Genomic DNA, 20959 nt, shown 5'->3' with positions numbered 1-20959 from the left:
ATCGTACATAGCACGTTAAAAATTCACATGCAACTGATTATTACTTAATATACTCGCCTATCTCCTACATAACTTGCCGGGATCAGCGTTTTTTGTTCTCGGCCTGTGCACGCTCGAAGGCCTCCTTGAACTTGTCCGCGTTCTCCTTGTTTCCAAAGCGGATGGCAAAAGTGAACGCCTCAGGCTCGCCCTCCGCCACGTCTGCGGTGCACGAGTACACCCAGGAGCGGTCAGAGCCGACGTTTGGCTTCAGCACATACTCGGGGGAGATATAGTGGTTGGCACACACCTTGAGCGTCTTGTCACGTCTCATCAGCAAGCGCACCTTCTGCGTGCTCTTGTTCTGCAGGAACTTCACGTCGCCCGTGCCGCGCTCCTTCCACTCCTTCGCCTCGCCGTCGAAACGGAACAGCTTCGCGCGCACCTTAAACAACACCTCCTCGTCCTCCTCCATGGTCTTGACCTCCACCTTCTCTAGCGTGACCACGGGCTCGAAGTGCACCTCGGGCGACTCCACCGCGTCCTCCTCGGCGGCCGCGTCCTCGGCCTTGCTGTCGCTGTTCGCGCCCGTCTGCTCCTCTGCGGTCTTCTTGTCGTCAGCTTTCTTGTCGTCCGCCTTCTTGCCACCGAACATTGTGAACACAGACGCGGTAGGGGGCTTAGGGCCCTCCTCGGATGTTGGTGCGGGGGTAGCAGGCTTGGCTTCTTGAGACATGATTCCTCGTTGATCTGTACTGTGACCGCGAACCTACGCCAGGAGTAAACAAGCTCATATGCTGGACGTTGTGCGTGTTTGCCACCATCGCCAAAATTTTAGGTCCCATTGTACGAAAGAGAAGCGCATCCCTAAAAGCTGGAGCGCCAAGAGGGCGCCGCTTCCCTTAAGTAATAGGACGTTTAGCGGCCTGGCAGAGACCGTTCATGGACTACGGATGAAAGCGTAACTAAACAGTGGGCAGTGCTCGCCACCCGCGGCGTAGCGACGCTAGCCCCTCTCTTTTCGATGTAGACAAGCCCTGTAAGAAATTCAGCCACGATTTCAGAGTAGATACAACATATGCTAGTTTCTGGGGGGTGAGGGAGAATAGCGGTGTTCGGTAGCGAGATCACAGGATCTCTGCAGGGCCTTTCTTTTTAAGGAGGTTACTTTTTGCACTCCCCAACGGTGCGAAAGCGAGACTTATAAAGAGCCATTATTTTAGGTGTTTGCACCCTGCAGGGGGGCGCAGCGCAAAAAACCCAGGCGACCACTAGCGCACGGCAGAACAAAACAGGATGTTGCAAGGAATGCCCAAGCGGAGTGGGTCAATCAGCGAGCTGCACGACCCATTCTCGAGCCCTGATGTATACTACGGCCCCGCGACGGACCCGCGGCGGCAGAAGCAGCCCAATAAGTACTCGCGGACGCGGACGATGAGCATCATCGAAAACGTTTCGACCTTCAAGAGCGCGGGGAAGCAGTACAATATCAGGCGCCGAGGCTCTGAGGACGACTCTATGTTGGCCAGCTCGGGACACCGCAAGTTCTACATCAAGGACGTTGACAAGACGTTGGAGGAGCTCTTGGAGAGCGAGGACACAGACGGCAACTACCAGATAACGATTGAGGACCGCGGTCCGAAAACATTGCGGGTCGGCACCGCCAACTCCAACGGGTTCCGGCACGTGCAGATCAGAGGCACGTACATGCTCTCCAACTTGTTGCAGGAGTTGACCATCGCAAAAAATTTTGGGCGGAAGCAAGTGATTCTCGATGAGGCCCGCTTGAACGAAGATCCGGTTAATCGTCTCACGCGATTGATCACGCATCAGTTCTGGGACTCCTTGACCCGGAGAATTGACTACAACAGTATTGCCGCCATCGCGGCAGATACTAAGGTCGACACCCCTGGCGCGAAGGTGCCGCGGATTTACGTGCCCCATGGCTGCCCCGAGCAGTACGAGTATTTCATTGAGTGCTCCCAGTTGAACCCCTCATTGAACCTCGAGGTAAAGTACTTGCCGGATGTGATCACGCCGGAGCACGTGCAATCATTGAACGAAAGCCCGGGGTTGCTTGCTTTGGCGATGGAGAGTCACAGGGACCCAATTACCGGTGAGAGTACATTGGTTGGTTTTCCCTACGTTGTTCCGGGCGGTCGTTTTAATGAACTTTACGGCTGGGACTCATACCTAATGGCTTTGGGTCTTCTAGACTGTAACAAAGTGGACATAGCACGTGGGATGGTTGAGCATTTCATCTTTGAGATAGAGCATTACGGTAAAATATTGAACGCCAATAGGAGCTACTACCTCTGTCGGTCACAACCCCCGTTCCTAACCGACATGGCTTTGAAGGTCTTCGAAAAGTTCGGTGGTGACCAAAATCCTACCGCTGTGGATTTCTTGAAAAGAGCATTCATCGCAGCCATTAAGGAATACAAGAGTGTATGGATGGCAGAACCGCGGTACGACAAAACCACGGGTCTTTCATGTTATCATCCAGATGGTATCGGTTTCCCACCAGAAACCGAGCCTGACCACTTTGACGCAATTTGCCGGAAATTTGCGGAAAAGCACAATGTAACGATTCCGGAGTTCAGGTGCATGTACGATGCCGGCGAAGTACACGAGCCCGAACTAGATGAGTTCTTTTTGCATGATCGTGCTGTACGTGAGAGTGGACATGACACCTCTTACCGTCTAGAGAACGTCTGTGCTTACTTAGCGACGATTGATTTGAATTCGTTACTATACAAGTACGAAAAAGATATTGCATATGTGGTTTCCAAGTACTTCGATGATAGTATTACTGATTATGCTGGTGAAACCACCACTTCTTCTCATTGGGAGGCACTTGCAGACATTCGTAAGCAAAGAATCACGAAATATTTGTGGGACGAGGAAACAGGCTTTTTCTATGACTACAATGTCCATATTGGAAAGAGAACATCTTACGATTCTGCAACAACATTTTGGGCCATGTGGGCAGGCTTGGCAACCCAGGAACAAGCCAACGCTATGGTCGAGAAGGCATTGCCAAGGCTTGAAATGCTAGGAGGCCTGGTTGCCTGTACTGAGGAGTCTCGGGGTGAGATAACAATGAATAGACCAAGCAGGCAATGGGATTACCCTTATGGTTGGGCCCCTCATCAAATGCTTGCTTGGACCGGGTTAGATAATTACGGATTTACAGGAGTTGCAAGAAGGTTGGCCTATAGGTGGTTATTTTTAATGACCAAGGCATTTGTCGACTACAATGGTATCGTAGTAGAGAAATACGACGTTACCAGAGGCACAGATCCTCATAGAGTTGATGCCGAATATGGTAACCAAGGTGCAGACTTTAAAGGTGTTGCTACTGAAGGATTTGGCTGGGTCAATTCCAGTTATATCTTAGGTTTGAAATTTATGAATACTTATGCTAAGAGAGCTTTAGCTAACTGCACCGTCCCTGATATTTTCTTTAAGCATATGAAGCCAGAAGAGAAAGCTCGGTATGCCTTGATCTGAACCGGGTTACTAACTCACTGTGAATATTGTGCACTAAGTAACTTACGTGAAGGGATATTAGACTGCAGGTATCCTAAATAAAAGTATTGATGAGTACTTCACTTTTTTTATTATAATGTGGACAAGCGGTACCTACTTATAGGGTACTTTTTGGTTTTTCTTGCGTATAATAGATATTCTATATAGATATAAAAAATTTAATTATAAAAAATTCAGTTAATAAAATATTTTTGAAAAATGGTGTTTTTTTTTTGAAAAATCAGTGGTAAATTTTGGTAGTACTTCATATATTACGATAGACTCATAATTGGAGGTAATACTATATTAGGGATTGTTTTATAATAAAAAAATTATTTTTCACGAAAGCAGTGAAATATTTTTATGTTTCGGAAATCGTATACACATCTATAATTATAACTATTTATAAAGTGTATAAAGCTTAATTGATAAATTGTATTAGTATATTTTAGGATATTATTTAATTAAATATATATACTCTGATATTTTTACTAACTTTATAAACTTATTTTAAATAAAGCAAGCACATAGTAAATTTCATATTTATGTCACGTGCTACATTGCGTGAACTGCGTAATATATTAAATTTAGATATTTAACTGTAAAATATGAACTTGCAAGTATAAGCACCTATCAAAGTCTTTATCATAACAAGGATATACGTTAAATATCCTGTTCACGTAAAGCTATTCCCATGGCAGAGCCTGCTACATAAAATTAATTGTCCGGTTAAATTTGTGGTTATTGTAATTCATGGAGGTTCGTTAGTTCATGTTTAAATCAATGGCAAATGGCCTAATCGCTAGTGCTTTCTGTAAGCCAATTTCTGTAACTCAATATTTTAAACTATGAGATTTATCCAGTGGCTGAACCTGTTTGTAGTAAGCGACTATTTCGTCTAATTCTGGTAAATTGTTTTTTTTTTAAATCAAAATATGAAGAATTGCCAAAAATTGTTATCCCGTCACCGTCGCATTTAATGGCAAGAAATATAATTAATTAAGCGATATTAGTGAAAGAAACTGTACTCTTGATAATAAAGAGAGCTGTAGAGCTGAATGGCTATTTTCTGAACTGTTTCCTGAAATTTCTCTTAGTGTCTCTTTCAAGCTATCTGTAGACCATCGTGTTTAATTTGTTTTCTTCTCTCGTATTAGTTAGTAGTCATTTGAAATAGCTATAGTTTTATATTTTTATATATAAAATGAACCAACTAATTGAGGGTCACTCTATCACTCAGAGTAATAGCTGAGCTTATAATGTGTCATGATATAAGCTCTGGTCTGTTGTTTGCTAGAGTTCTATAGCTATTGAGATGTTTTGCTTCAGACTTCAGCTTTGGAGACTTGATGTTCAATACTACTGAATAGAATCCAAATTTGGCTCAATGCCAAAAGAACAACTTCAACTATATAACAGCCCTTCAAATTAGCATGCACACCAATTATACCTGAATTGATGACTTGCTATATCTGGGGACAAGTTTTGTACTTAAAACTTCTGTGTGATGGGTGAACGAAATTATCTCCCTTAAGATCAGCGATATAAACCAGAAAATTAGTAGACGTTACATACAAGAACATATTCCAATACTCTGAAGGTAGAAATCAAAATGTCGAAGCTGCACACATTAGTGGACATTTGCATGGTGCCGGTATGTTCACATCTCCAGCTGCATATATAAAACAATATACTAAACTTTTGAATCATAGCTAGGTACTAGCTCACCAAGTGTCTCAGACTATGTCACCAAGATTGAGAAACGAATTAGGGAGAGTCACTTGAAAAGCACTATGCACAGCTTTGGAACGACGATTGAGGGCCCTTGGGACGAGGTCATGAGCCTCATCGGCCAGTTGCACGAATACAGCCACGAATTGGGATACGTTAGAATCCACACCGAAATGAGGCTCGGAACTAGAACAGACAAACAGCAGACTGCGCAAGACAAGGTAGACGTGGTTGAAAAGAAGCTCTCCGATTACTAGTTTAAAACTTATCTAATATACATTACGTTGGAATTTATACCGAATTATGAAACCAGAAAACCCTATTTCTACATGTACTAATAATACAAAATGATGAAACGGAACGTACCACATACCGCTCTGCCGCAGCTGCTCTGGAATAAGAGGCGGGTCCCACAAGCACTAGCTGACGAGAACCTTCTTGAAGGAAGTTCTTTCATTCTAAGAATGAGTTCCATTCAGGCTTGGGTAGAAGACGAGTACTTGGTAACAGCTCTGGTACCCTCAGACACGGCGTGCTTGGCTAGCTCACCGGGCAAGATCAATCTGACAGCAGTCTGGATTTCTCTAGCAGAGATCGTAGACTTCTTGTTGTAGGCCGCAAGCTTGGATGCCTCAGACGCGATTCTCTCAAAGATATCGTTCACAAACGAGTTCAAAATGGACATAGACTTCTGCGAGATACCAGTATCTGGGTGAGTCTGCTTAAGAACCTTGTAAATGTAAGAGGAGTAGGTCTCCTTTCTAGTCTTCGTCCGCTTCTTAGAAGCGTCGGTAGAAGCAGTGGTCTTCTTTGCCGCTGGGGCCTTGGAAGCAGGTTTCTTCTCAGCCTTTGGTGCCATCTTTAGAATTGCAATTAGAGTTCGATATGCTTAGTATCCAACAGATAACTGGGAAGTAGCAGACGCCAAAAGAGGTCCTCTTCAGCCCGAACTTTTGTTTTATACGTTCCACTTAAATACTTTCAATCTAAGATTACGCGACTGCCAAAAAGTTCTGCCATTCACGTCCGGCTACAAGACGCGTATCCACTCGCCTACCGTTTGTACTCTGTGAAGCTGATGGCACACTCTACAGTATGAAAATTTCGCGTGCACATAGGACAGCACGCGAAAGAGCTAGTACGGCTCTGGTGCTGGGAGCCACGCGCTTTCCTTTTCAGCGCGAAAAAACCAGCACGGACATGTCATGCGAAAAAACCAGGCCGCACAGGTCGAGCGTCTAGGTGAAGCGTCTGTTGAAGCGTCAGACGCGTACGATCGAGGATTAGAAGGCAAAAGGACAAGTATAAATATGTAGAGAGAAGTATAGCGTGGATCCTTTGCGGTGGGGGGACCTGTCTGGATTATTTAGCAGTTTCAGCGTAGTGTTTTCTCATAGCACACGCAGTTCACACTAAACACACACACACACACACAACACAAATAATGTCTGGTAAAGGAGGTAAAGCTGGTTCTGCCGCCAAGGCTTCGCAGTCGAGATCGGCTAAGGCCGGTTTGACTTTCCCTGTCGGTAGAGTCCACAGATTGCTCAGAAAGGGCAACTACGCACAGAGAATCGGGTCGGGCGCGCCTGTGTACCTAACCGCTGTGCTAGAATACTTGGCCGCCGAAATCCTAGAGTTGGCCGGTAACGCCGCCAGAGACAACAAGAAGACCAGAATCATCCCAAGACATCTACAGCTAGCCATCAGAAACGATGACGAGCTAAACAAGCTATTGGGCAATGTTACGATCGCCCAAGGTGGTGTGTTGCCAAACATTCATGCAAACTTGTTGCCAAAGAAGTCTGCCAAGGCCACCAAGGCTTCTCAGGAGTTGTGAGTTGGCTCGGCCAGTTCGCTGTATCATATCGCGAGTGCACCAGTTGTATCAGTATGAAGGACCGGCTTGGTGGCGCTCATTTTGCGCGATCACTTATGTCCATTCCTTCCGTTTCTATATAATATATCTTCTGTACATTATTTAAAATCAATGTTAAACGGGTTTAAAAGTGCTTCCGTTCATTTGGTATCTGCAACGATGTCCACAATGATGTTAACGACGGAGATTAGCACCTCGACTCCTAGCAACAATATGACTATGAACTCCAGGTTCTCTTCATGCGAGTGACCTAACTGTTCCTTTAGCATCTGTAGGAGGTCACTGACGACTTCAAGTCGTTGGTTTAGTAGAGCTACGCGTTGGTTGATCTCCAAATAGCCTCTGGTTGCCTGATATATCGGTTCGAGTTGCGGCTCCGACCACATGATTTCGGGGGAGTCAAGAACGGAGCCATGTAGGTTGATGTTAATCCGGAGAATGAATAATTCCCCGATGCTTTTCATGATATCCGCCTTGCTCATGGAGACCTTGCCACTGGAAGCAATCTCCTGCGGGATGTCCTGCGTGTCTTCTATTGTATTATCCACCAATTCTTCGAATAGCGATATCTTGACGCTCTGGGAGATAGCATGCGATATGGAAAGCTTGATCATGTAGTTGGAACCATCACGCAATGTAATAAAATCGTTGTATATCCGTGGTTGGTAGCTCTGTGTAATGTAATAATTGAACTCCTCTACCTGAACGTCCTCCTCTGCCAATTTCTCCTTTTCAAACCTCTCAAGGTCGTTCAAGAACGCCTTCTCCTCTCTCTCTGTAAAACCCCACATAACTACCACGCCATATTCAAATATAAATAGGTCGGGCTGTTTATCGCTCACGTTAATTTCACCGCCTTCGTCATCCAAACGTATAACATCTTCATGCTCGAAGCGCTTGTCGCCCCTCCAATCCGTGTAGATGAAAGGCGTGTAAAGACACTCGTCAAAAAGTTTTGGGTGAGTGTGATGTGTTCGCTTGCAATCCTTCAACCACCTCACTAGCTCCTTCATGTTGTAGGAGCTGGCAGTACAGTACGCCGTAACCCGGGGCAAGAGGTGTCTATGCGACTTGCCTAGCTTCTCTGCATCTCTCCGTGCAGGTTTGTCCGTAATTCTGTTCACCTGAGAGTATACCTCTCTGTCTACTGAGTCATCTTCCTGTTCCTGTGATCGTTGGAATGGTTCCTCTGGTAGCAACTTGAGTTTCTGAGCAGTACGGGATGTTCTCTGAGGCCCCACCCTACTACCGGTAATTACCTTGGGACCACTGCGCACAGGTGCCGATATACTAACGCCTGCTTTCTGCATATAGCTCTTGTGCCCCTTGTTGTCTGCCAATAACAGGGTGGTTGCGGTATTGCCGGTCGCTGAACCAGATGACCCTATGGGAGTTTCCGCAATAGCGGATGAAATAGTGCTCGAGCACTCCGGAATGCCTGTAGGCATCAGGGAATCAGGATTCCCTGGAATAGCAGGAACCACAGCCGTCCCGCTAACGACTGTCCGCATCTCCAGTGGGGCTCCATTCGTTTCTTCCTTCAATAAAGGCTCTTGCTCATCTGACATCACCAGTAAACTTGGTCAGAGCTCGTCTCGGATACTCAAAGTGTGTATTGACAGCTAACCGAAGTGGCTGCAGGAAGTTCGTTTGCGAGGTTGTAGGTTGTTCACCATAAGGCTCTATGGCTGAGTATATAATTTATTCCGGTATACGGGCGAGTCAGTTTCTATCAGTTTTTCACAACCAAGGCGGACCAATCGACGACAAAGTGAGGCGAAAGTTCAACACCTACAACACAACCACTGTTGGACTTCATGCGCTTAGCACAGTGAGCTGCAATAAGTGTAAATCTAGCAGCAAATTAAATTATACGAACCAAGCAATCTTTTTTGGAGTCGTGCGGGTGAGTTGATACTTCAAAGCATAATATTAAAGCTAACGTAGTAGCATGGTCGATCAGAACAACAAAGATTTGGCGCTAGCAATCAAAGAATTGACTGAGCAAAATGACACGCTCTCGCTAGCAATACAGAGGACTCGGCTCTCAGTGAAAAGATTGCGTTTGGAATATGCAGTTCTTTTGGAGCGACTGGAGGCGCGGATCGAAAAGGACCCGTCCTTACACTATGAGGAGCCCTTACCGACATTGGCTTCCTTCAAGAACAACCTATTGGAGTCACTGCCAAGTTCTAGGAGCCGCAAGCGTAGATCAAAGGAGAAGCGCGACCCGAACTTGCCTAAACGGCCAACAAATGCGTATCTATTGTTTTGCGAAATGAACAAGGATAAAATCAGACATGAGCACGCTGCCAATAACGTGGATATGACGAAGGTCCTCCCCGAAATATGGAAAAACATGGATGAGGAAGCCAAGAAGCCATACTACGACTTATATAATGCTGATAGATTAAGGTATCAAAGGGAAATGACAGCTTACTCACAAAACAAGACTACAGAGGAAGCCAATGTAGACGTTAAAAACGAGTCCGGAAACGAGGAAGAAGAGGGGGACGAGCCCGAGCACGAACCTGATGCGGATGAGATAGATGTCAATGATTCGGACGTCACTCAGTTGGACGACGGTATCGGCGATGTCGCTTCTAGTGTTATGTCAAGTGAAATGTAACAGTGTACTATATATTCTTTATTATAATACGTGAATGCCGCTACAAATATATGAGCAGCCAACGGATCCTACCACCTCGACCGCTGGAATGTTAAAAAAAGGTTTGAAACGGTGGTCCTTCAGGTGAAAATACCTGCTTCATAATAAAGATTGCATTGCAGATAGGACGCAGGGGCTAGTTGGGAGATAGGTGGCCTCTGACTATCATATGGTCCTCTTCTTCTTGTTTTTACGCTGGTAAAACCCGTTCTCGTCTTTCTCGTGCTTTCTCTTTTCTCTCGACCGTGCATGCTTCTTCAATTTTTTTTCAGCGGCAATAGCCGGCGCTGTTACAGCTAATTGTGCTCGTTTGGCCCTCCGTTCTTGGCGCCTCTTGATAACAACCTGTTTTGCTGCAGTGTATGCTCTTGTAAAGTCAGACGTCGAAAGCTTCTCTTCTAACATGTTTAGGGCTTCTTGGGACATTTGCTGAAGCTCAGCGAACTGTTCACTTATATCAATGCCCGAGTTATTCTCAACATAAGTGTATACTGCCAAAATAATAGCTTCGCCATATTGAGCGAGCTGTGCCGCGTCGAGAATCTGGATCAACATAGCGAGAAGCTGGATAGCAGACATTTTAGAAGCGTGTGATTCACTCTTGTTTTCCTCGTTTCTGAGAATAGCGCTTATTCTAGATATAGCGAATTCCATAGCAGTGGAGTATCTCACCTCATCTTCATTATTCTTAGAGATATATGGTGTAGAATGCTTATTCCAATACTGGGCAATGTTGACCAGTACCTTCACCGAGACTTCCTTAGAACCGACATTGGCCGAGGATGAAGGCGCTGCTAGGAGATGGAAAGTTCTGTACGCAATCGTTTGGATTTCATAATCACTTAGCGGAACTTCTAACCTCTCCATGTTTGCTAGTAGTACATTAATCAACCGCGAGGCCGATAATCTCACCCACTCGTGCGGATATAACAAGCAGGCGACAATGCTGTCCCATGTTGGCTTATATGCAGGAGAGTAAACTTCATCTCCCGATTTTTGTGCAAAGACAGCAAAAGTTTCCAGAGCAGTGTATACCATGTCCCATAGTGAGTCAGATCCGACCTCAGTATCAGAAAGTACTGCTTTGATGCGCGCTAAAGCAACACCATCAAGCGACGCATTGCAACCGAGTCCTAGTTCCAATAGGTAGATCTTATAGATTTTCATCCCCAAGCTTACAAAGAGAACGTTATCCACCTGTTTTAGCCAGGCTTGGATGTATTTTTCAATGGTACCCATGTTCTCCTGGCCCAAGTTCTTGAACAAGTTAGTTAGTAGCAGACTAGCCATCTTCCTGCATTTAGGAGAGTCGTCATTTACTGATACGTTTGCTAGGAACACGAAGAATGAGGATGAAAGTTTCATTAGTAAAGCGGGCCCAGATTTGTTGATCAGAAGGTTAAGCAATTCCATAACAGATTGACGACCTTCTTGAGATGGATACTGCAAATTGTTGACTAAAAATTTCAATTGTTTTTCCAGCCTGCCTTTACTTTGATCATATTCCATGAAGAACTGGTAATAGACACTCCTGGCAACATCCCTGATTTCCTTAGCATGATTCGTGACCATGACTTCTGCAACGTTATCAATAATATCGTACAGCTTCGGAAGAACAATATGTTTGGAAACCAAGGATTTCAAAAATCCAAAAGCCAGACCTTGCTTATTGGGCTCCATCAAATCTGGTTCAATCCGACCCAAAACATATTCGAGCGCAGAATCCTTTAATTCAATGTCTTTATAGCGGATAAGCGCAGATAAAAACTTCAGACCGACTTGACAAAGTTCACCAGAAGTTGATGGCGAGTCTTTAATAATGGTCAAAACTTTCCGTGCACAGTTTTTGAATATGGCTTCTGAGTCTTCAGAGAACTGTAACTTGATAAACAACATTAATACCTTTAGAGTACTAATTACGACACCATCGTTATCAGAAAGCAAAGACTCTTTCAAAATTGGTATAAAGCCCTCCAGGTATGTGGTATCTAACAGATTACGATTCCTTGAAATTGCTACTCTCAGTAGATCAAGAGAGAGCTTCTGTAAAGTCTCAATATAGTGAGAGCATTCCACTTGGACGTCTACCCGTTTTGCATCCAATCGAATTAAAAAGAAATCTTCCTTTTCATTGTACTCCTTTCTTTGCTTCGCACTACCAGGTGAGAAGACCTGAGAAAGAGTATATATTTCATGGCACATTTTTAGTACATCTGGCGATGAAGCCTGCGAGTTGTGACCCAGACCAAGTGAATACCTTCTCAAAACTTCATCTAACTTCCTTTGTGTTTTAATTCCAATCCGCTCCAACAAAAGGGCTTTAACAGGGCGCAATAGCGTGCCAAACACAGGAAGATTTATGTTAGCTGCTAGAAGCTCACTAGTATCATAACTTTTGTTAAATTTAACCTCCTTGATCTTTGAAGTGTAACCCTCAGCATCTTTCTCTTGACCAGCAGCACCAAACGTATCTTCCATCACGATATCGATTATCATTGAAGCACAATCATCCAAGTCACCATGTCCCAACGCTTCTGACATGGAAACTAGAACATGGTGCAGAGAATAACTTAGAATATGGATTTGGGATCCTCTTGCTAACGCAGATTTCAATTCCTGTATAACAAACGTCAAATACTCCGGGCCTAGGACCACTGCGATATTACCTAGGTTTTTCCTCACAACATCGCGTAATTCTTCAGACCTGCTCCGCAATACTTGGCATAAACTAGTCAAAATTCCAGGTAATAACGAAACAATTCGTTCATTTGGCAGGCCTAGCACAAGATTTATGAGCGAATGAGCCAACGGAATACGCTGTATAATGGTTTCGTCATCTCTGGTGCTTAGAATTTTGTGCAGGATAGGATATATTTCATTTTCCACATAGGCGTTTGGCTCATCCGCTTTCGAGGGGAAGTTTCTAATGCATGGTATAGATGAATTAGAAGAACGAATGCACTCCAAAGTATTTTTGAAAGAGCGTGTTACTGCCACAATAACATTAACGATTTCCTTCAGGTGATTCGGTTTTTGTTTCATCATAGAAATATATCTTCTCAAAATGGCCTTATACTGGTTCCAACTTGAATAGTTAGACAGTATTCCAATTGTAGCAATAGTCTCATTACAGAGGTTCCTGTATTTTTCGTCTTCCACAAAAATATAACGTTCAATCATAGGAAGTAGATAATGAGAGATGCTATTCTCATTGAGCTTATCCGAGGCTTCACCTAATCTTTTAATTGCTCTTTGACGCCGATGCAGCTGTATATGGCGGATATTGATAAAAAAATTGGCTTCTTCGTCGTTATTAAACAGAAGGACCTTCATATCTTCAAAGTCTGTGAAGTATCTGGAGTTTGTTACAATGTAAGCTAACAGAGTAATATACTCTGCTTGAATTTCATCACTGGCCGACCTTAAACCCAGTTTCAAGTTTGGTAGAAGCACGTCCTTGATTAGTGAGATTGCCGCCGTAGCTTGTTCTGCTGATGGGTTTTCGTTGGCATAGTCTATAAATTTTGTTAATGCATGTGTCGAGTTTGTCCTTAACGCAAGCTCCTCTTTATCATTAATAAAATACAAGCAAGTGTAGAGGATTGGGAGCCAGTGTTGTTCGTTAAATTGCTGATAGGTCTCTTCAGTGAATACTTTGAATGCGCTGAGAATTGTCTCGAAATCATATTCTTGCATGCGGGATGTGGAGTAAGAATTTAGGTCACATAATAGTTTCGCCACCGGTTGAATATGTTCAAATCTCTTTCCCATGCTTGAAAAAACGGTATTTAGCGATTCTCTCTGCTTGCGATCACGGAGTGTACGATACATTTTTGAACAAGCAACGTACAGTCTTTCAAGATCATTCCACTGGCAAACATAACTTGAAAGGAGTGCAGAAAGACACGCGAATACCTTAACTTTATCTGCGGGCTTTATGCCGTTCAAATCCTTCTCGACAGCAGACGTCAATGCTTCCACTAGCAATTTGGTAGTGTCATTATCCTGTACATAACCCGCTTCAGTTATATTCAACAGAAGGTCTATAGCCAACGAGATGCCGTCTGGTTCCACCAAACGCAACAGCAATGATGGAAGAACTTGTAACGATGTTGCCGCAACTAGCGATGCTAGATCGATATAACTGTCTTCTGTCGTAGGTTGCTTAATAATCTTAGTAAAACAATCTAATAGGACATGAAGCACTGATTCCTTAGCATGCTCATTTGAGAAGAGAGCCATCAATGCACGGGCAGCAGAATAATCGGCGTAGTACAGGAATGGGTAAAATGATTTGGAAGTTGACCAATAGCAGATGAGCTTCATAATAGAAGATGGACTTTGTAGATTTTCGTGCTCGAAGTTAGCGACGCGGGGCTGTATAACGTGATCATGTATGATTGGAAGATATTCATCCCAATCAATTACCTCACCAATACACCCGAACAATTGGAACAAACATTTCATTCCCTGTTGCCGGACTGATGCAGTAAGACTATCAATAGAACCCTGCAATTCTTTATTCTGTCCAGTACGACCTGACATGTGAATTGCGTAAACGAGAGGTTTAATAGTTGTCTTGACCGCCTCCGGGAAATTGGAACCTAAAACATTCAACGAGGCACTTAGGACATTTATGAAGCCAAGCATTCTCCTAAAATTTATCGCTGTAAGCTCACTGTCAGGAATAACCGCATTCTCTTCAAAGAAGTACTGGTAGTTGATACCATTACTACCCAGAGCCAAGAAGTCAGTAATATTCTTCTCACCTAAATTTGGCAGGACAGTTATGACCGCAGTTTTTCTTGTCTTTTTGATCCCACTGGTATTAGGTGTCTGAACACGGCCAAATAAAATACGCAAAATGAAGGGCATTAATAATCTTTCATCAGTGTTGACAATAACCCTTGACTCATTCTGAGCAAATAACTTTGTTACTTCGTCGTTGAATAACGTGTCATCTAATAAGTTCTTCAGATTGTCCCTATATTTCACAGCTACTGGATCCTTGTATGCTAACAACGCATCTAGGGCCAGTTTCTGCACTTCCAGCGTTCGACTACCCAATAATTCCATCAACCTTTGGCGGACATCTTCGGATTTGTAAATAGCTTTGATATTCTTGAACTTGCCCAATAATTTCAAAATTAGATTCCTATCCGTCTCAGACCATGTATCCGCAGAGTGCACTGCTAACTCACCCAGATGGTCTTCATCTTGGTTGGCATCGAATTGATCATTGCGTTTTAAGACAAAAGGTACAATGAATCTGCTATTTTGCTCCGCGAGCTGTGGCAGCGCGATTAATATCTTCAATGCTTGGTTTCTAATCATACCGGGATATCCGAGTGAACCGCGACGCCCTTTAAAGGTATCAATCAATGATGTATCGAGAGCAACATACATATTGAATACGTCCGAAGCAGATTGAAGTACATCGTTAAGACGAGTGGTGCTCACAGTCCAAAATGACTCCGCAAAAGGCTCTGAAACAGGTGCCTCGATATATTGCAGAGTATGAGGGTTATCTAGGGCATTAATCAAATGAAGAACAAGATCCCATACCAAACGCTGCGCTTTACCATATATGTTGGGCAAAATCTCATTAATTCCATCCCATAAAGGCGAGAAACGAACGGTTAGCAGCCCAAAAATATACTTGAAGAACCCATTATTAAGCAGAGGGGTTCCTTCTGTAATCGAATAGTCAGCGCCTAGCTTCCGAACACGTAAAGTTATATCACGACCGTTAGTTAGAGTTAGGGGGATATCATCGATGATTAATAGGTCTCTGAAAAGCTGAGGGACATCCTGCCCACTTTTCTCGAGTATCTTAATAAGAAGCATCATCGAATGGTACCGTAAGTTTCTATCTGGCAAAATAAAGTTATCAGTAATCTTGTGCAATAGCTGTTCTCTCGTTTCATGAGCATCTAGTCCTTCGCTCTGTATTACCCTCGTATAACCCTGAATGAACAGTGTGCTGTCACGATATAACTCAAAATTCTCGGCTATTTGTAAGCATATTGGTTGGAGGGTGTCTTGACTGGACAATGAAAGCCCCATTAGTAAATCACCAATTAGATCTTTAACAAAGTCATTTGGCTTGGGAAACTCTAATAGAGTTTTTAAATTAGGCACAATAACCGCAGTATTATCAGTATCACATCTTTTTAATATAATATTCCTCCAGTAGAGTTCAAAAATGTTATCTTCAGCGGCCAATGCATCCAAAGATTGCAAATCTGAAGTCAGCGACGTAACAAACTCTTCCGGGATTGTGAAGTTTAAAGTGGATGAAAGTTCCGGTTTTGACTCGAGATCAAGTAACAACAGAGCAATTTTCTTCTGATGTTCCTTCCAGTGCGATTTGATAAACTGCCCTATAAAACGAGAGCAGTTGAATGATGAAAATCTGCCCTTGTCCATATCAATGACTGTCTTCACGAACTCCAAGAAAAATGAGGGGTAATTCTCCATATAAAACTCAAACATTGTCCTGTGCAGAGAGGTGACAGTCTTGAGATCGGCGTTTCGAAGGATTACAGAAAAACAAAATGCTAACGTCTCTGGGGATATAGACTCACTTCTTGGGTGATGCAATGCTCCCTGTAAGCAGCTTGAGAGAGCTTCCCAATTGTTAACCTTTTTACCACTTTCTGCGAAGGTAACGACAGCCAAAATTTTAATAACTTTGTCTAGATCATCTCCCTCTTGCTTCTGGCTTAAAAATTCGTCCAGCTTTTCAATTATAAGTTGGTAAAGAGGAGCTGCATTTTCTGCAGATGCATGTCTAAGAGCATCCATCATAATGTCACAGAATAGAGTAACTGCCACTAACGACTGGTCCTTGTCTAATGCAACTTGTAAGAGAACACTAACAATTGCATTGGATTTCGAATACAATGTGTCAGATGTACTTTTGAGGGCTTCGCTGAATAGGGAATGTAAACCATCGTAGAGATTATTATTTTCCAACTGGTTCAATGTCTTACATGAATTATGAACAAAAGGGAGCAAATTCTTTGGAGAAGACTTCCGAATCAAGAACGATAGCGCTTCTGCTGCAAATCTGGACATATACTCTTTTTTATGAGATAAAAGTGGGAACAGCATAGTAAACGTCGGTATCAAGTCTTGAGTGAGCTGCCGTGAAAGATACTTGAAGATATATGCAAGGCAGTTAAAGCCCCACTCGAACACATCGGAGTTCTCAAATTTGATAGATTCATCAAGCAGGTTAATTAGTAACAGCAATGTCCTTTCATAGAACTTCAAAAAGTCAGGCCCTAAGTCATGGCAAAATTGGGATAACAACTCTAGAAGAGGCTGCAGGGATTTATCATCATGCTTCCCGATATGCTTTGAGAGAATATCATATATTTTGTCGTCATGGTAGAGGATTTGCGGCAATGTTTGAACAAGATTAACCACCTCTTGCGCAAATTCAGTGAAATCAGCGCTCATATTGAACTCCTTCCAATGTTCGAAAGAAGATAGAAAGTGAGAAGACTCAACATAGTCGTGAGCGCGTTTACTCAAGTTTTTGGCAGGTTCTATCTTAAGGTCATCGATCTTGTCTTTAAACGAAGAGTACCTGTACCTCTTCGCAGATTTGGTGGTTGTACTCTGCTTCGCCATTCTTCCAAATCAACCACTGGCTGCAGTTCGGAGCTTATTCGCTGATCAGTTCTCTTATGTGCCCGATGTTTAATACTTTGCTTGAGAAGAGCATCTTAAAATTTTTATTTACATGGCCCATCGGTCTTGTTTCTTTTTATTTTGTCCAAGCTCATCTCGAAGAAGTTGTAATAATAATGAGAAGAAAGTTAATAATGAACATTTGATATATCAAGTTTGTGTATTATAAAGGTCTTTCACAAGTTAGGAACGCAGTTCCAGACTAGATGTCTATAAACTTTTCATACAGTGCCCCCTTACCTGTGATGGTTATGTCTCCTGTGCTCGCCTGCTGGCTGAGGTCTACGCAGTCTGCAGTGGCTAGCACTAGCATTTCGAAGAATGCTTTACTTGCCTGACTTTTTGTTATCGCCCCAGACTCCTCACCGTACTTGGATTTTAGTAGATGAGAGAACGTTGTACTTTCCACGTCCATGAGCTCCGATCTGATTGTATTCGCCATGTCGACAGTTGATTTAGCAACATGGTCACCCGTAGTCACTTCAACTTCCCTCCGCGGCAGAGAGAAGCCGACATCTTCCGTGGATATATGTGAGTACTCATGTAGATCAGGCGAAGCGCTAGCTGTTTGCGCCCGTGGTGAGCTTGGAACATCCAAAATAGCATCTTCGCCTTCAATCTCTTCCTCAGTACCGGCCTCAATTGCATCGCTGCGCAAGAGGTCGTCATTAAGATCAAGAGAAATGTCTATGTGCGTCTCATCGACGCTTTCTGCTGATGAAACTTCATGTGCGATAGTTCTGGCCGCGGGACTTTCTGCGTGCCTCCGCTTTTGAGAAACGAAGGCAGTGAAATGGTCCAAGGCAAACTCTGGTAGGAAGTCCATTGTTGACGCGAGCTCCGAGTATGCCCGCTTCTTTGGAGGACTTGGGAGTGGGATGGCGGTCATGTCCACGGATGCAGCTGTTTGGGGGGTATCTCTGAGCAGCCTGTCATGTAATTCCGGTTGGTGGTCGACTTGTAGGACTTTCGCATTTACCAGTGCTGCCTGTCCTCGTCTTTGGCTGCTGACAGTTGTTCCAGAAGACGTACTTATACTTCCCGAAAGCTCAGATTGCAACTGCCCAGCATCTTGCTCGCCGGCTGTAGCCTCAATGTCACCCTTGGCAATATCCAAGTCGAATCCCAAATCCACAGTTTCCTGAAGGTCCGCATTCGGGACTGCTCTCCGGCCCACTTCTATGCTGTTATCGTGTTCAAAATCGCTTGAAGGGACTACAATTGCTGGTTCCGTGAATCCCAGATTCCAATCAAGATCCTCTTCACGCTCAATGCCCTCGTTCCCGGGCAGCTCCTGGCGTTGCGACTCTGCAAGCACATTGGCACTGATCTCTTCGGAATTGTGCGTCCCTTCACCCCAAGATTTGGAGTTCTGCATGTCACTGAGTTCAAAGTTGAGGTCCAGTAGCGACGTCTGTTGCTCCAGGTCGTCGTCAGGGGCGTATCTTCTCCCCACTTCCAAAGACATGTCCCATGGGTCTGTGACCGTGTTCGCGCCCTGTACGTGCCTCTCCATTGAGCGCTCTCGCCGCATCAGGCCCTTCGAGGAGGACGTTGTGTCGAGGAAATCTATCTCGGGCATGGCCAGGACATCCATTTCCGTCACGGTATCGGCCAACACCACCTGATCGAGCCGCGCGACCGTGTCAACCCGTACTGCGGTAGTTCTTGACATGTTCCCCCTGAAAACAGACTTAAGTCGGTGTAGCAGATCAGAAACATCTGTCAGCAGAAAGTTGGCCTTCTGCGAATACACGCGCACGACCCCGTGCAGCAGCTCGCCGGAGACCCGTAGCGTGATTGGATCGCCCCCGTCATCGCCCCCCTCCCGCGTGGTCGCTTTCGAGATCTCCTCCACAGATTGCACAATGTCTGTCCTCAGGTATGTACGGTTAAGGTTCGTCATAGTCGACGCGAGCCAGATCTGCGCGAGCGACCCGGTTTTGGTCTGCAGATGCAGCAGCTTCGACTGCTGGTGCTCGTTTATTTGCGACATCCGAGCTGATCTTCGACGTCGTGTTCACGCCTGCCGTGTTGCGTCTACGTGCGATCTTATTTCTGTGCGTGGAAAGGTGCTGACACCATTCCTCCCTGCTACCGTATATATTCCTTCAAGATGGTGTCAAAATAACCGAATACGAATTCCTGAATAGGCTGCACTTCTTTGCCCTGCTGGAATTAGCCCTAGGAAACGAGTGGTGCGTCCTGGTATGATCTGTTCCTGCTAAACGCGCATTTCGCGTTGCTCAGAGGAGCGACGCGCCTAGAAGCTGCCCAGGCACGTGACTGCCGGGAACGGGCGCCTGCTCCTGCCGGTAGCACGGCGCTGGCTAGTAATATCAGGAATATCATAGTCATTAAAATGATATAGTATGTAGTTGGCACTTGGGCAAACGGCTTCTACATCGCCAGGTACGCCCAGTACGCCGCCGGTTGCAGGCCTCGCGAACAGCCGAGGTAACACCTTCCAGGAGGTTGTGTATAGTAGTATATAGACTCCGCAGCATCGGCGTGCTCATTTCAACGCGGCCTGCAATGCTTCCAGAACCTCGATCTGGATGGACGCCTCCGCGGCAACGCGGCTGTCGGCGGCGCCGGCGTTCTTCTGGGCCTCAGCCAAGAGCGCGCGCACGTTCTCCGCAGAGAACGAGTCTAGAGGGAAGGCCTCCACGGACGTGATGGATAGGGTGGAGTCGGGCTGCACTGTGGCGAACCCGCCCGAGACGAAGAACTTCTTGGACTCCGAGCCCTCCAGCACCTCCACGACACCTGGGACCAGCTGCTCCACAATCGGCACGTGGTTCGCCAGGATACCGATCTGACCGGTCTTGACAGGCAGGTTCACCTGCTTGACCGCGGTGCCGGCAAACAGCGTTTCGTGAGGAAGCGCGAAGTTCAACTTCAAAGCATCGGCGGCCGCCTCTGCGTACGTACGTCTGGCGGCAACGTTGGCAACCCTGAACAGAGCTCTGGCGGAGGTCAAGCGGAACATCTGAGGCGTGGTGGTTAGTCGTCTTTCTTCCCGTTCACAGTTACGACGTGCTCATGGCCATTCGAGTGCTCCGCAAGAAACCACCGTTGGGCGAAAAATATCGCTCGTTACCCGGACGCACCGCAGAAATTTCCACGAACTTGATTGGCTGCGGTGCGCCGTCAGACAGCATGTATCTTGTTACGTCATCCGACGCACGTGACCTGGCCCGGCCGGGCGGGAGCCCTGCCGCAGGCGGTTCAGCAGACTGTACTGTGCGAGCAGCATGCCGAGGGAGCAGCTGCTCCGCAACGACGGCGGGGGGCGGTGCTGCGGGAACCCCTGCCTGCGACGGACGGCTGCCCAAACACAGGCGAGGGGCAGCAGCAGTCACTCATGGGAAAGTGGCCGTTGGCCTGCGGCCAGGCCTAGCGGCCTGACATAAGGGACATCCATAAATCTATACACCGCAGCCAAAATATAGTTCTATACGAATTTA

The 20959-nt window shown here is 45.2% G+C and overlaps 10 protein-coding genes across 10 annotated transcripts, besides 4 other annotated features; 4 read left to right on the top strand and 6 right to left on the bottom strand.

The window, feature by feature from the left end:
- Positions 1 to 82: 82 nt before the first annotated feature.
- YRB1 (Ran GTPase-binding protein YRB1) lies at positions 83 to 715 on the bottom strand (the record flags this gene model as incomplete). The annotated part of the gene is made up of 1 exon (NM_210216.2): positions 83 to 715. The coding sequence occupies one exon, from the start codon at positions 713 to 715 to the stop codon at positions 83 to 85; it is 633 nt and encodes a 210-aa protein (NP_984862.2).
- A 560-nt stretch (positions 716 to 1275) lies between these two features.
- On the top strand, positions 1276 to 3492 carry AGOS_AER001C (alpha,alpha-trehalase; the record flags this gene model as incomplete). The annotated part of the gene is made up of 1 exon (NM_210215.1): positions 1276 to 3492. One exon carries the CDS (start codon positions 1276 to 1278, stop codon positions 3490 to 3492), a length of 2217 nt encoding a protein of 738 aa, NP_984861.1.
- Positions 3493 to 3876: 384 nt separating this feature from the next.
- Positions 3877 to 3894: a centromere (Chromosome V centromere CDE III element).
- Positions 3877 to 4067: a centromere (Chromosome V centromere).
- Positions 3895 to 4057: a centromere (Chromosome V centromere CDE II element).
- Positions 4058 to 4067: a centromere (Chromosome V centromere CDE I element).
- Positions 4068 to 5122: 1055 nt separating this feature from the next.
- Positions 5123 to 5498, top strand: ECM15 (Ecm15p; the record flags this gene model as incomplete). Its single annotated transcript, NM_210214.1, has 2 exons — positions 5123 to 5164; positions 5223 to 5498. The coding sequence occupies 2 exons, from the start codon at positions 5123 to 5125 to the stop codon at positions 5496 to 5498; spliced, it is 318 nt and encodes a 105-aa protein (NP_984860.1).
- A 218-nt stretch (positions 5499 to 5716) lies between these two features.
- HTB2 (histone H2B) lies at positions 5717 to 6100 on the bottom strand (the record flags this gene model as incomplete). The annotated part of the gene is made up of 1 exon (NM_210213.1): positions 5717 to 6100. The coding sequence occupies one exon, from the start codon at positions 6098 to 6100 to the stop codon at positions 5717 to 5719; it is 384 nt and encodes a 127-aa protein (NP_984859.1).
- A 585-nt stretch (positions 6101 to 6685) lies between these two features.
- On the top strand, positions 6686 to 7081 carry HTA2 (histone H2A; the record flags this gene model as incomplete). The annotated part of the gene is made up of 1 exon (NM_210212.1): positions 6686 to 7081. One exon carries the CDS (start codon positions 6686 to 6688, stop codon positions 7079 to 7081), a length of 396 nt encoding a protein of 131 aa, NP_984858.1.
- Positions 7082 to 7260: 179 nt separating this feature from the next.
- Positions 7261 to 8688, bottom strand: RMD1 (Rmd1p; the record flags this gene model as incomplete). The annotated part of the gene is made up of 1 exon (NM_210211.1): positions 7261 to 8688. The coding sequence occupies one exon, from the start codon at positions 8686 to 8688 to the stop codon at positions 7261 to 7263; it is 1428 nt and encodes a 475-aa protein (NP_984857.1).
- A 383-nt stretch (positions 8689 to 9071) lies between these two features.
- On the top strand, positions 9072 to 9749 carry NHP10 (Nhp10p; the record flags this gene model as incomplete). The annotated part of the gene is made up of 1 exon (NM_210210.2): positions 9072 to 9749. One exon carries the CDS (start codon positions 9072 to 9074, stop codon positions 9747 to 9749), a length of 678 nt encoding a protein of 225 aa, NP_984856.2.
- A 204-nt stretch (positions 9750 to 9953) lies between these two features.
- UTP20 (Utp20p) lies at positions 9954 to 17429 on the bottom strand (the record flags this gene model as incomplete). Its single annotated transcript, NM_210209.2, has 1 exon — positions 9954 to 17429. One exon carries the CDS (start codon positions 17427 to 17429, stop codon positions 9954 to 9956), a length of 7476 nt encoding a protein of 2491 aa, NP_984855.2.
- A 262-nt stretch (positions 17430 to 17691) lies between these two features.
- MCD1 (kleisin alpha) lies at positions 17692 to 19485 on the bottom strand (the record flags this gene model as incomplete). Its single annotated transcript, NM_210208.2, has 1 exon — positions 17692 to 19485. One exon carries the CDS (start codon positions 19483 to 19485, stop codon positions 17692 to 17694), a length of 1794 nt encoding a protein of 597 aa, NP_984854.2.
- A 519-nt stretch (positions 19486 to 20004) lies between these two features.
- Positions 20005 to 20481, bottom strand: ATP16 (F1F0 ATP synthase subunit delta; the record flags this gene model as incomplete). Its single annotated transcript, NM_210207.2, has 1 exon — positions 20005 to 20481. The coding sequence occupies one exon, from the start codon at positions 20479 to 20481 to the stop codon at positions 20005 to 20007; it is 477 nt and encodes a 158-aa protein (NP_984853.1).
- Positions 20482 to 20959: the final 478 nt, after the last annotated feature.

Source organism: Eremothecium gossypii, chromosome V (assembly GCF_000091025.4).
Source record: "Eremothecium gossypii ATCC 10895 chromosome V, complete sequence".
Classification (NCBI taxonomy): Eukaryota; Fungi; Ascomycota; class Saccharomycetes; order Saccharomycetales; family Saccharomycetaceae; genus Eremothecium; species Eremothecium gossypii.
Note: the sequence above shows the minus strand (reverse complement) of the source record. Positions and strands in the feature narration are given on the sequence as shown.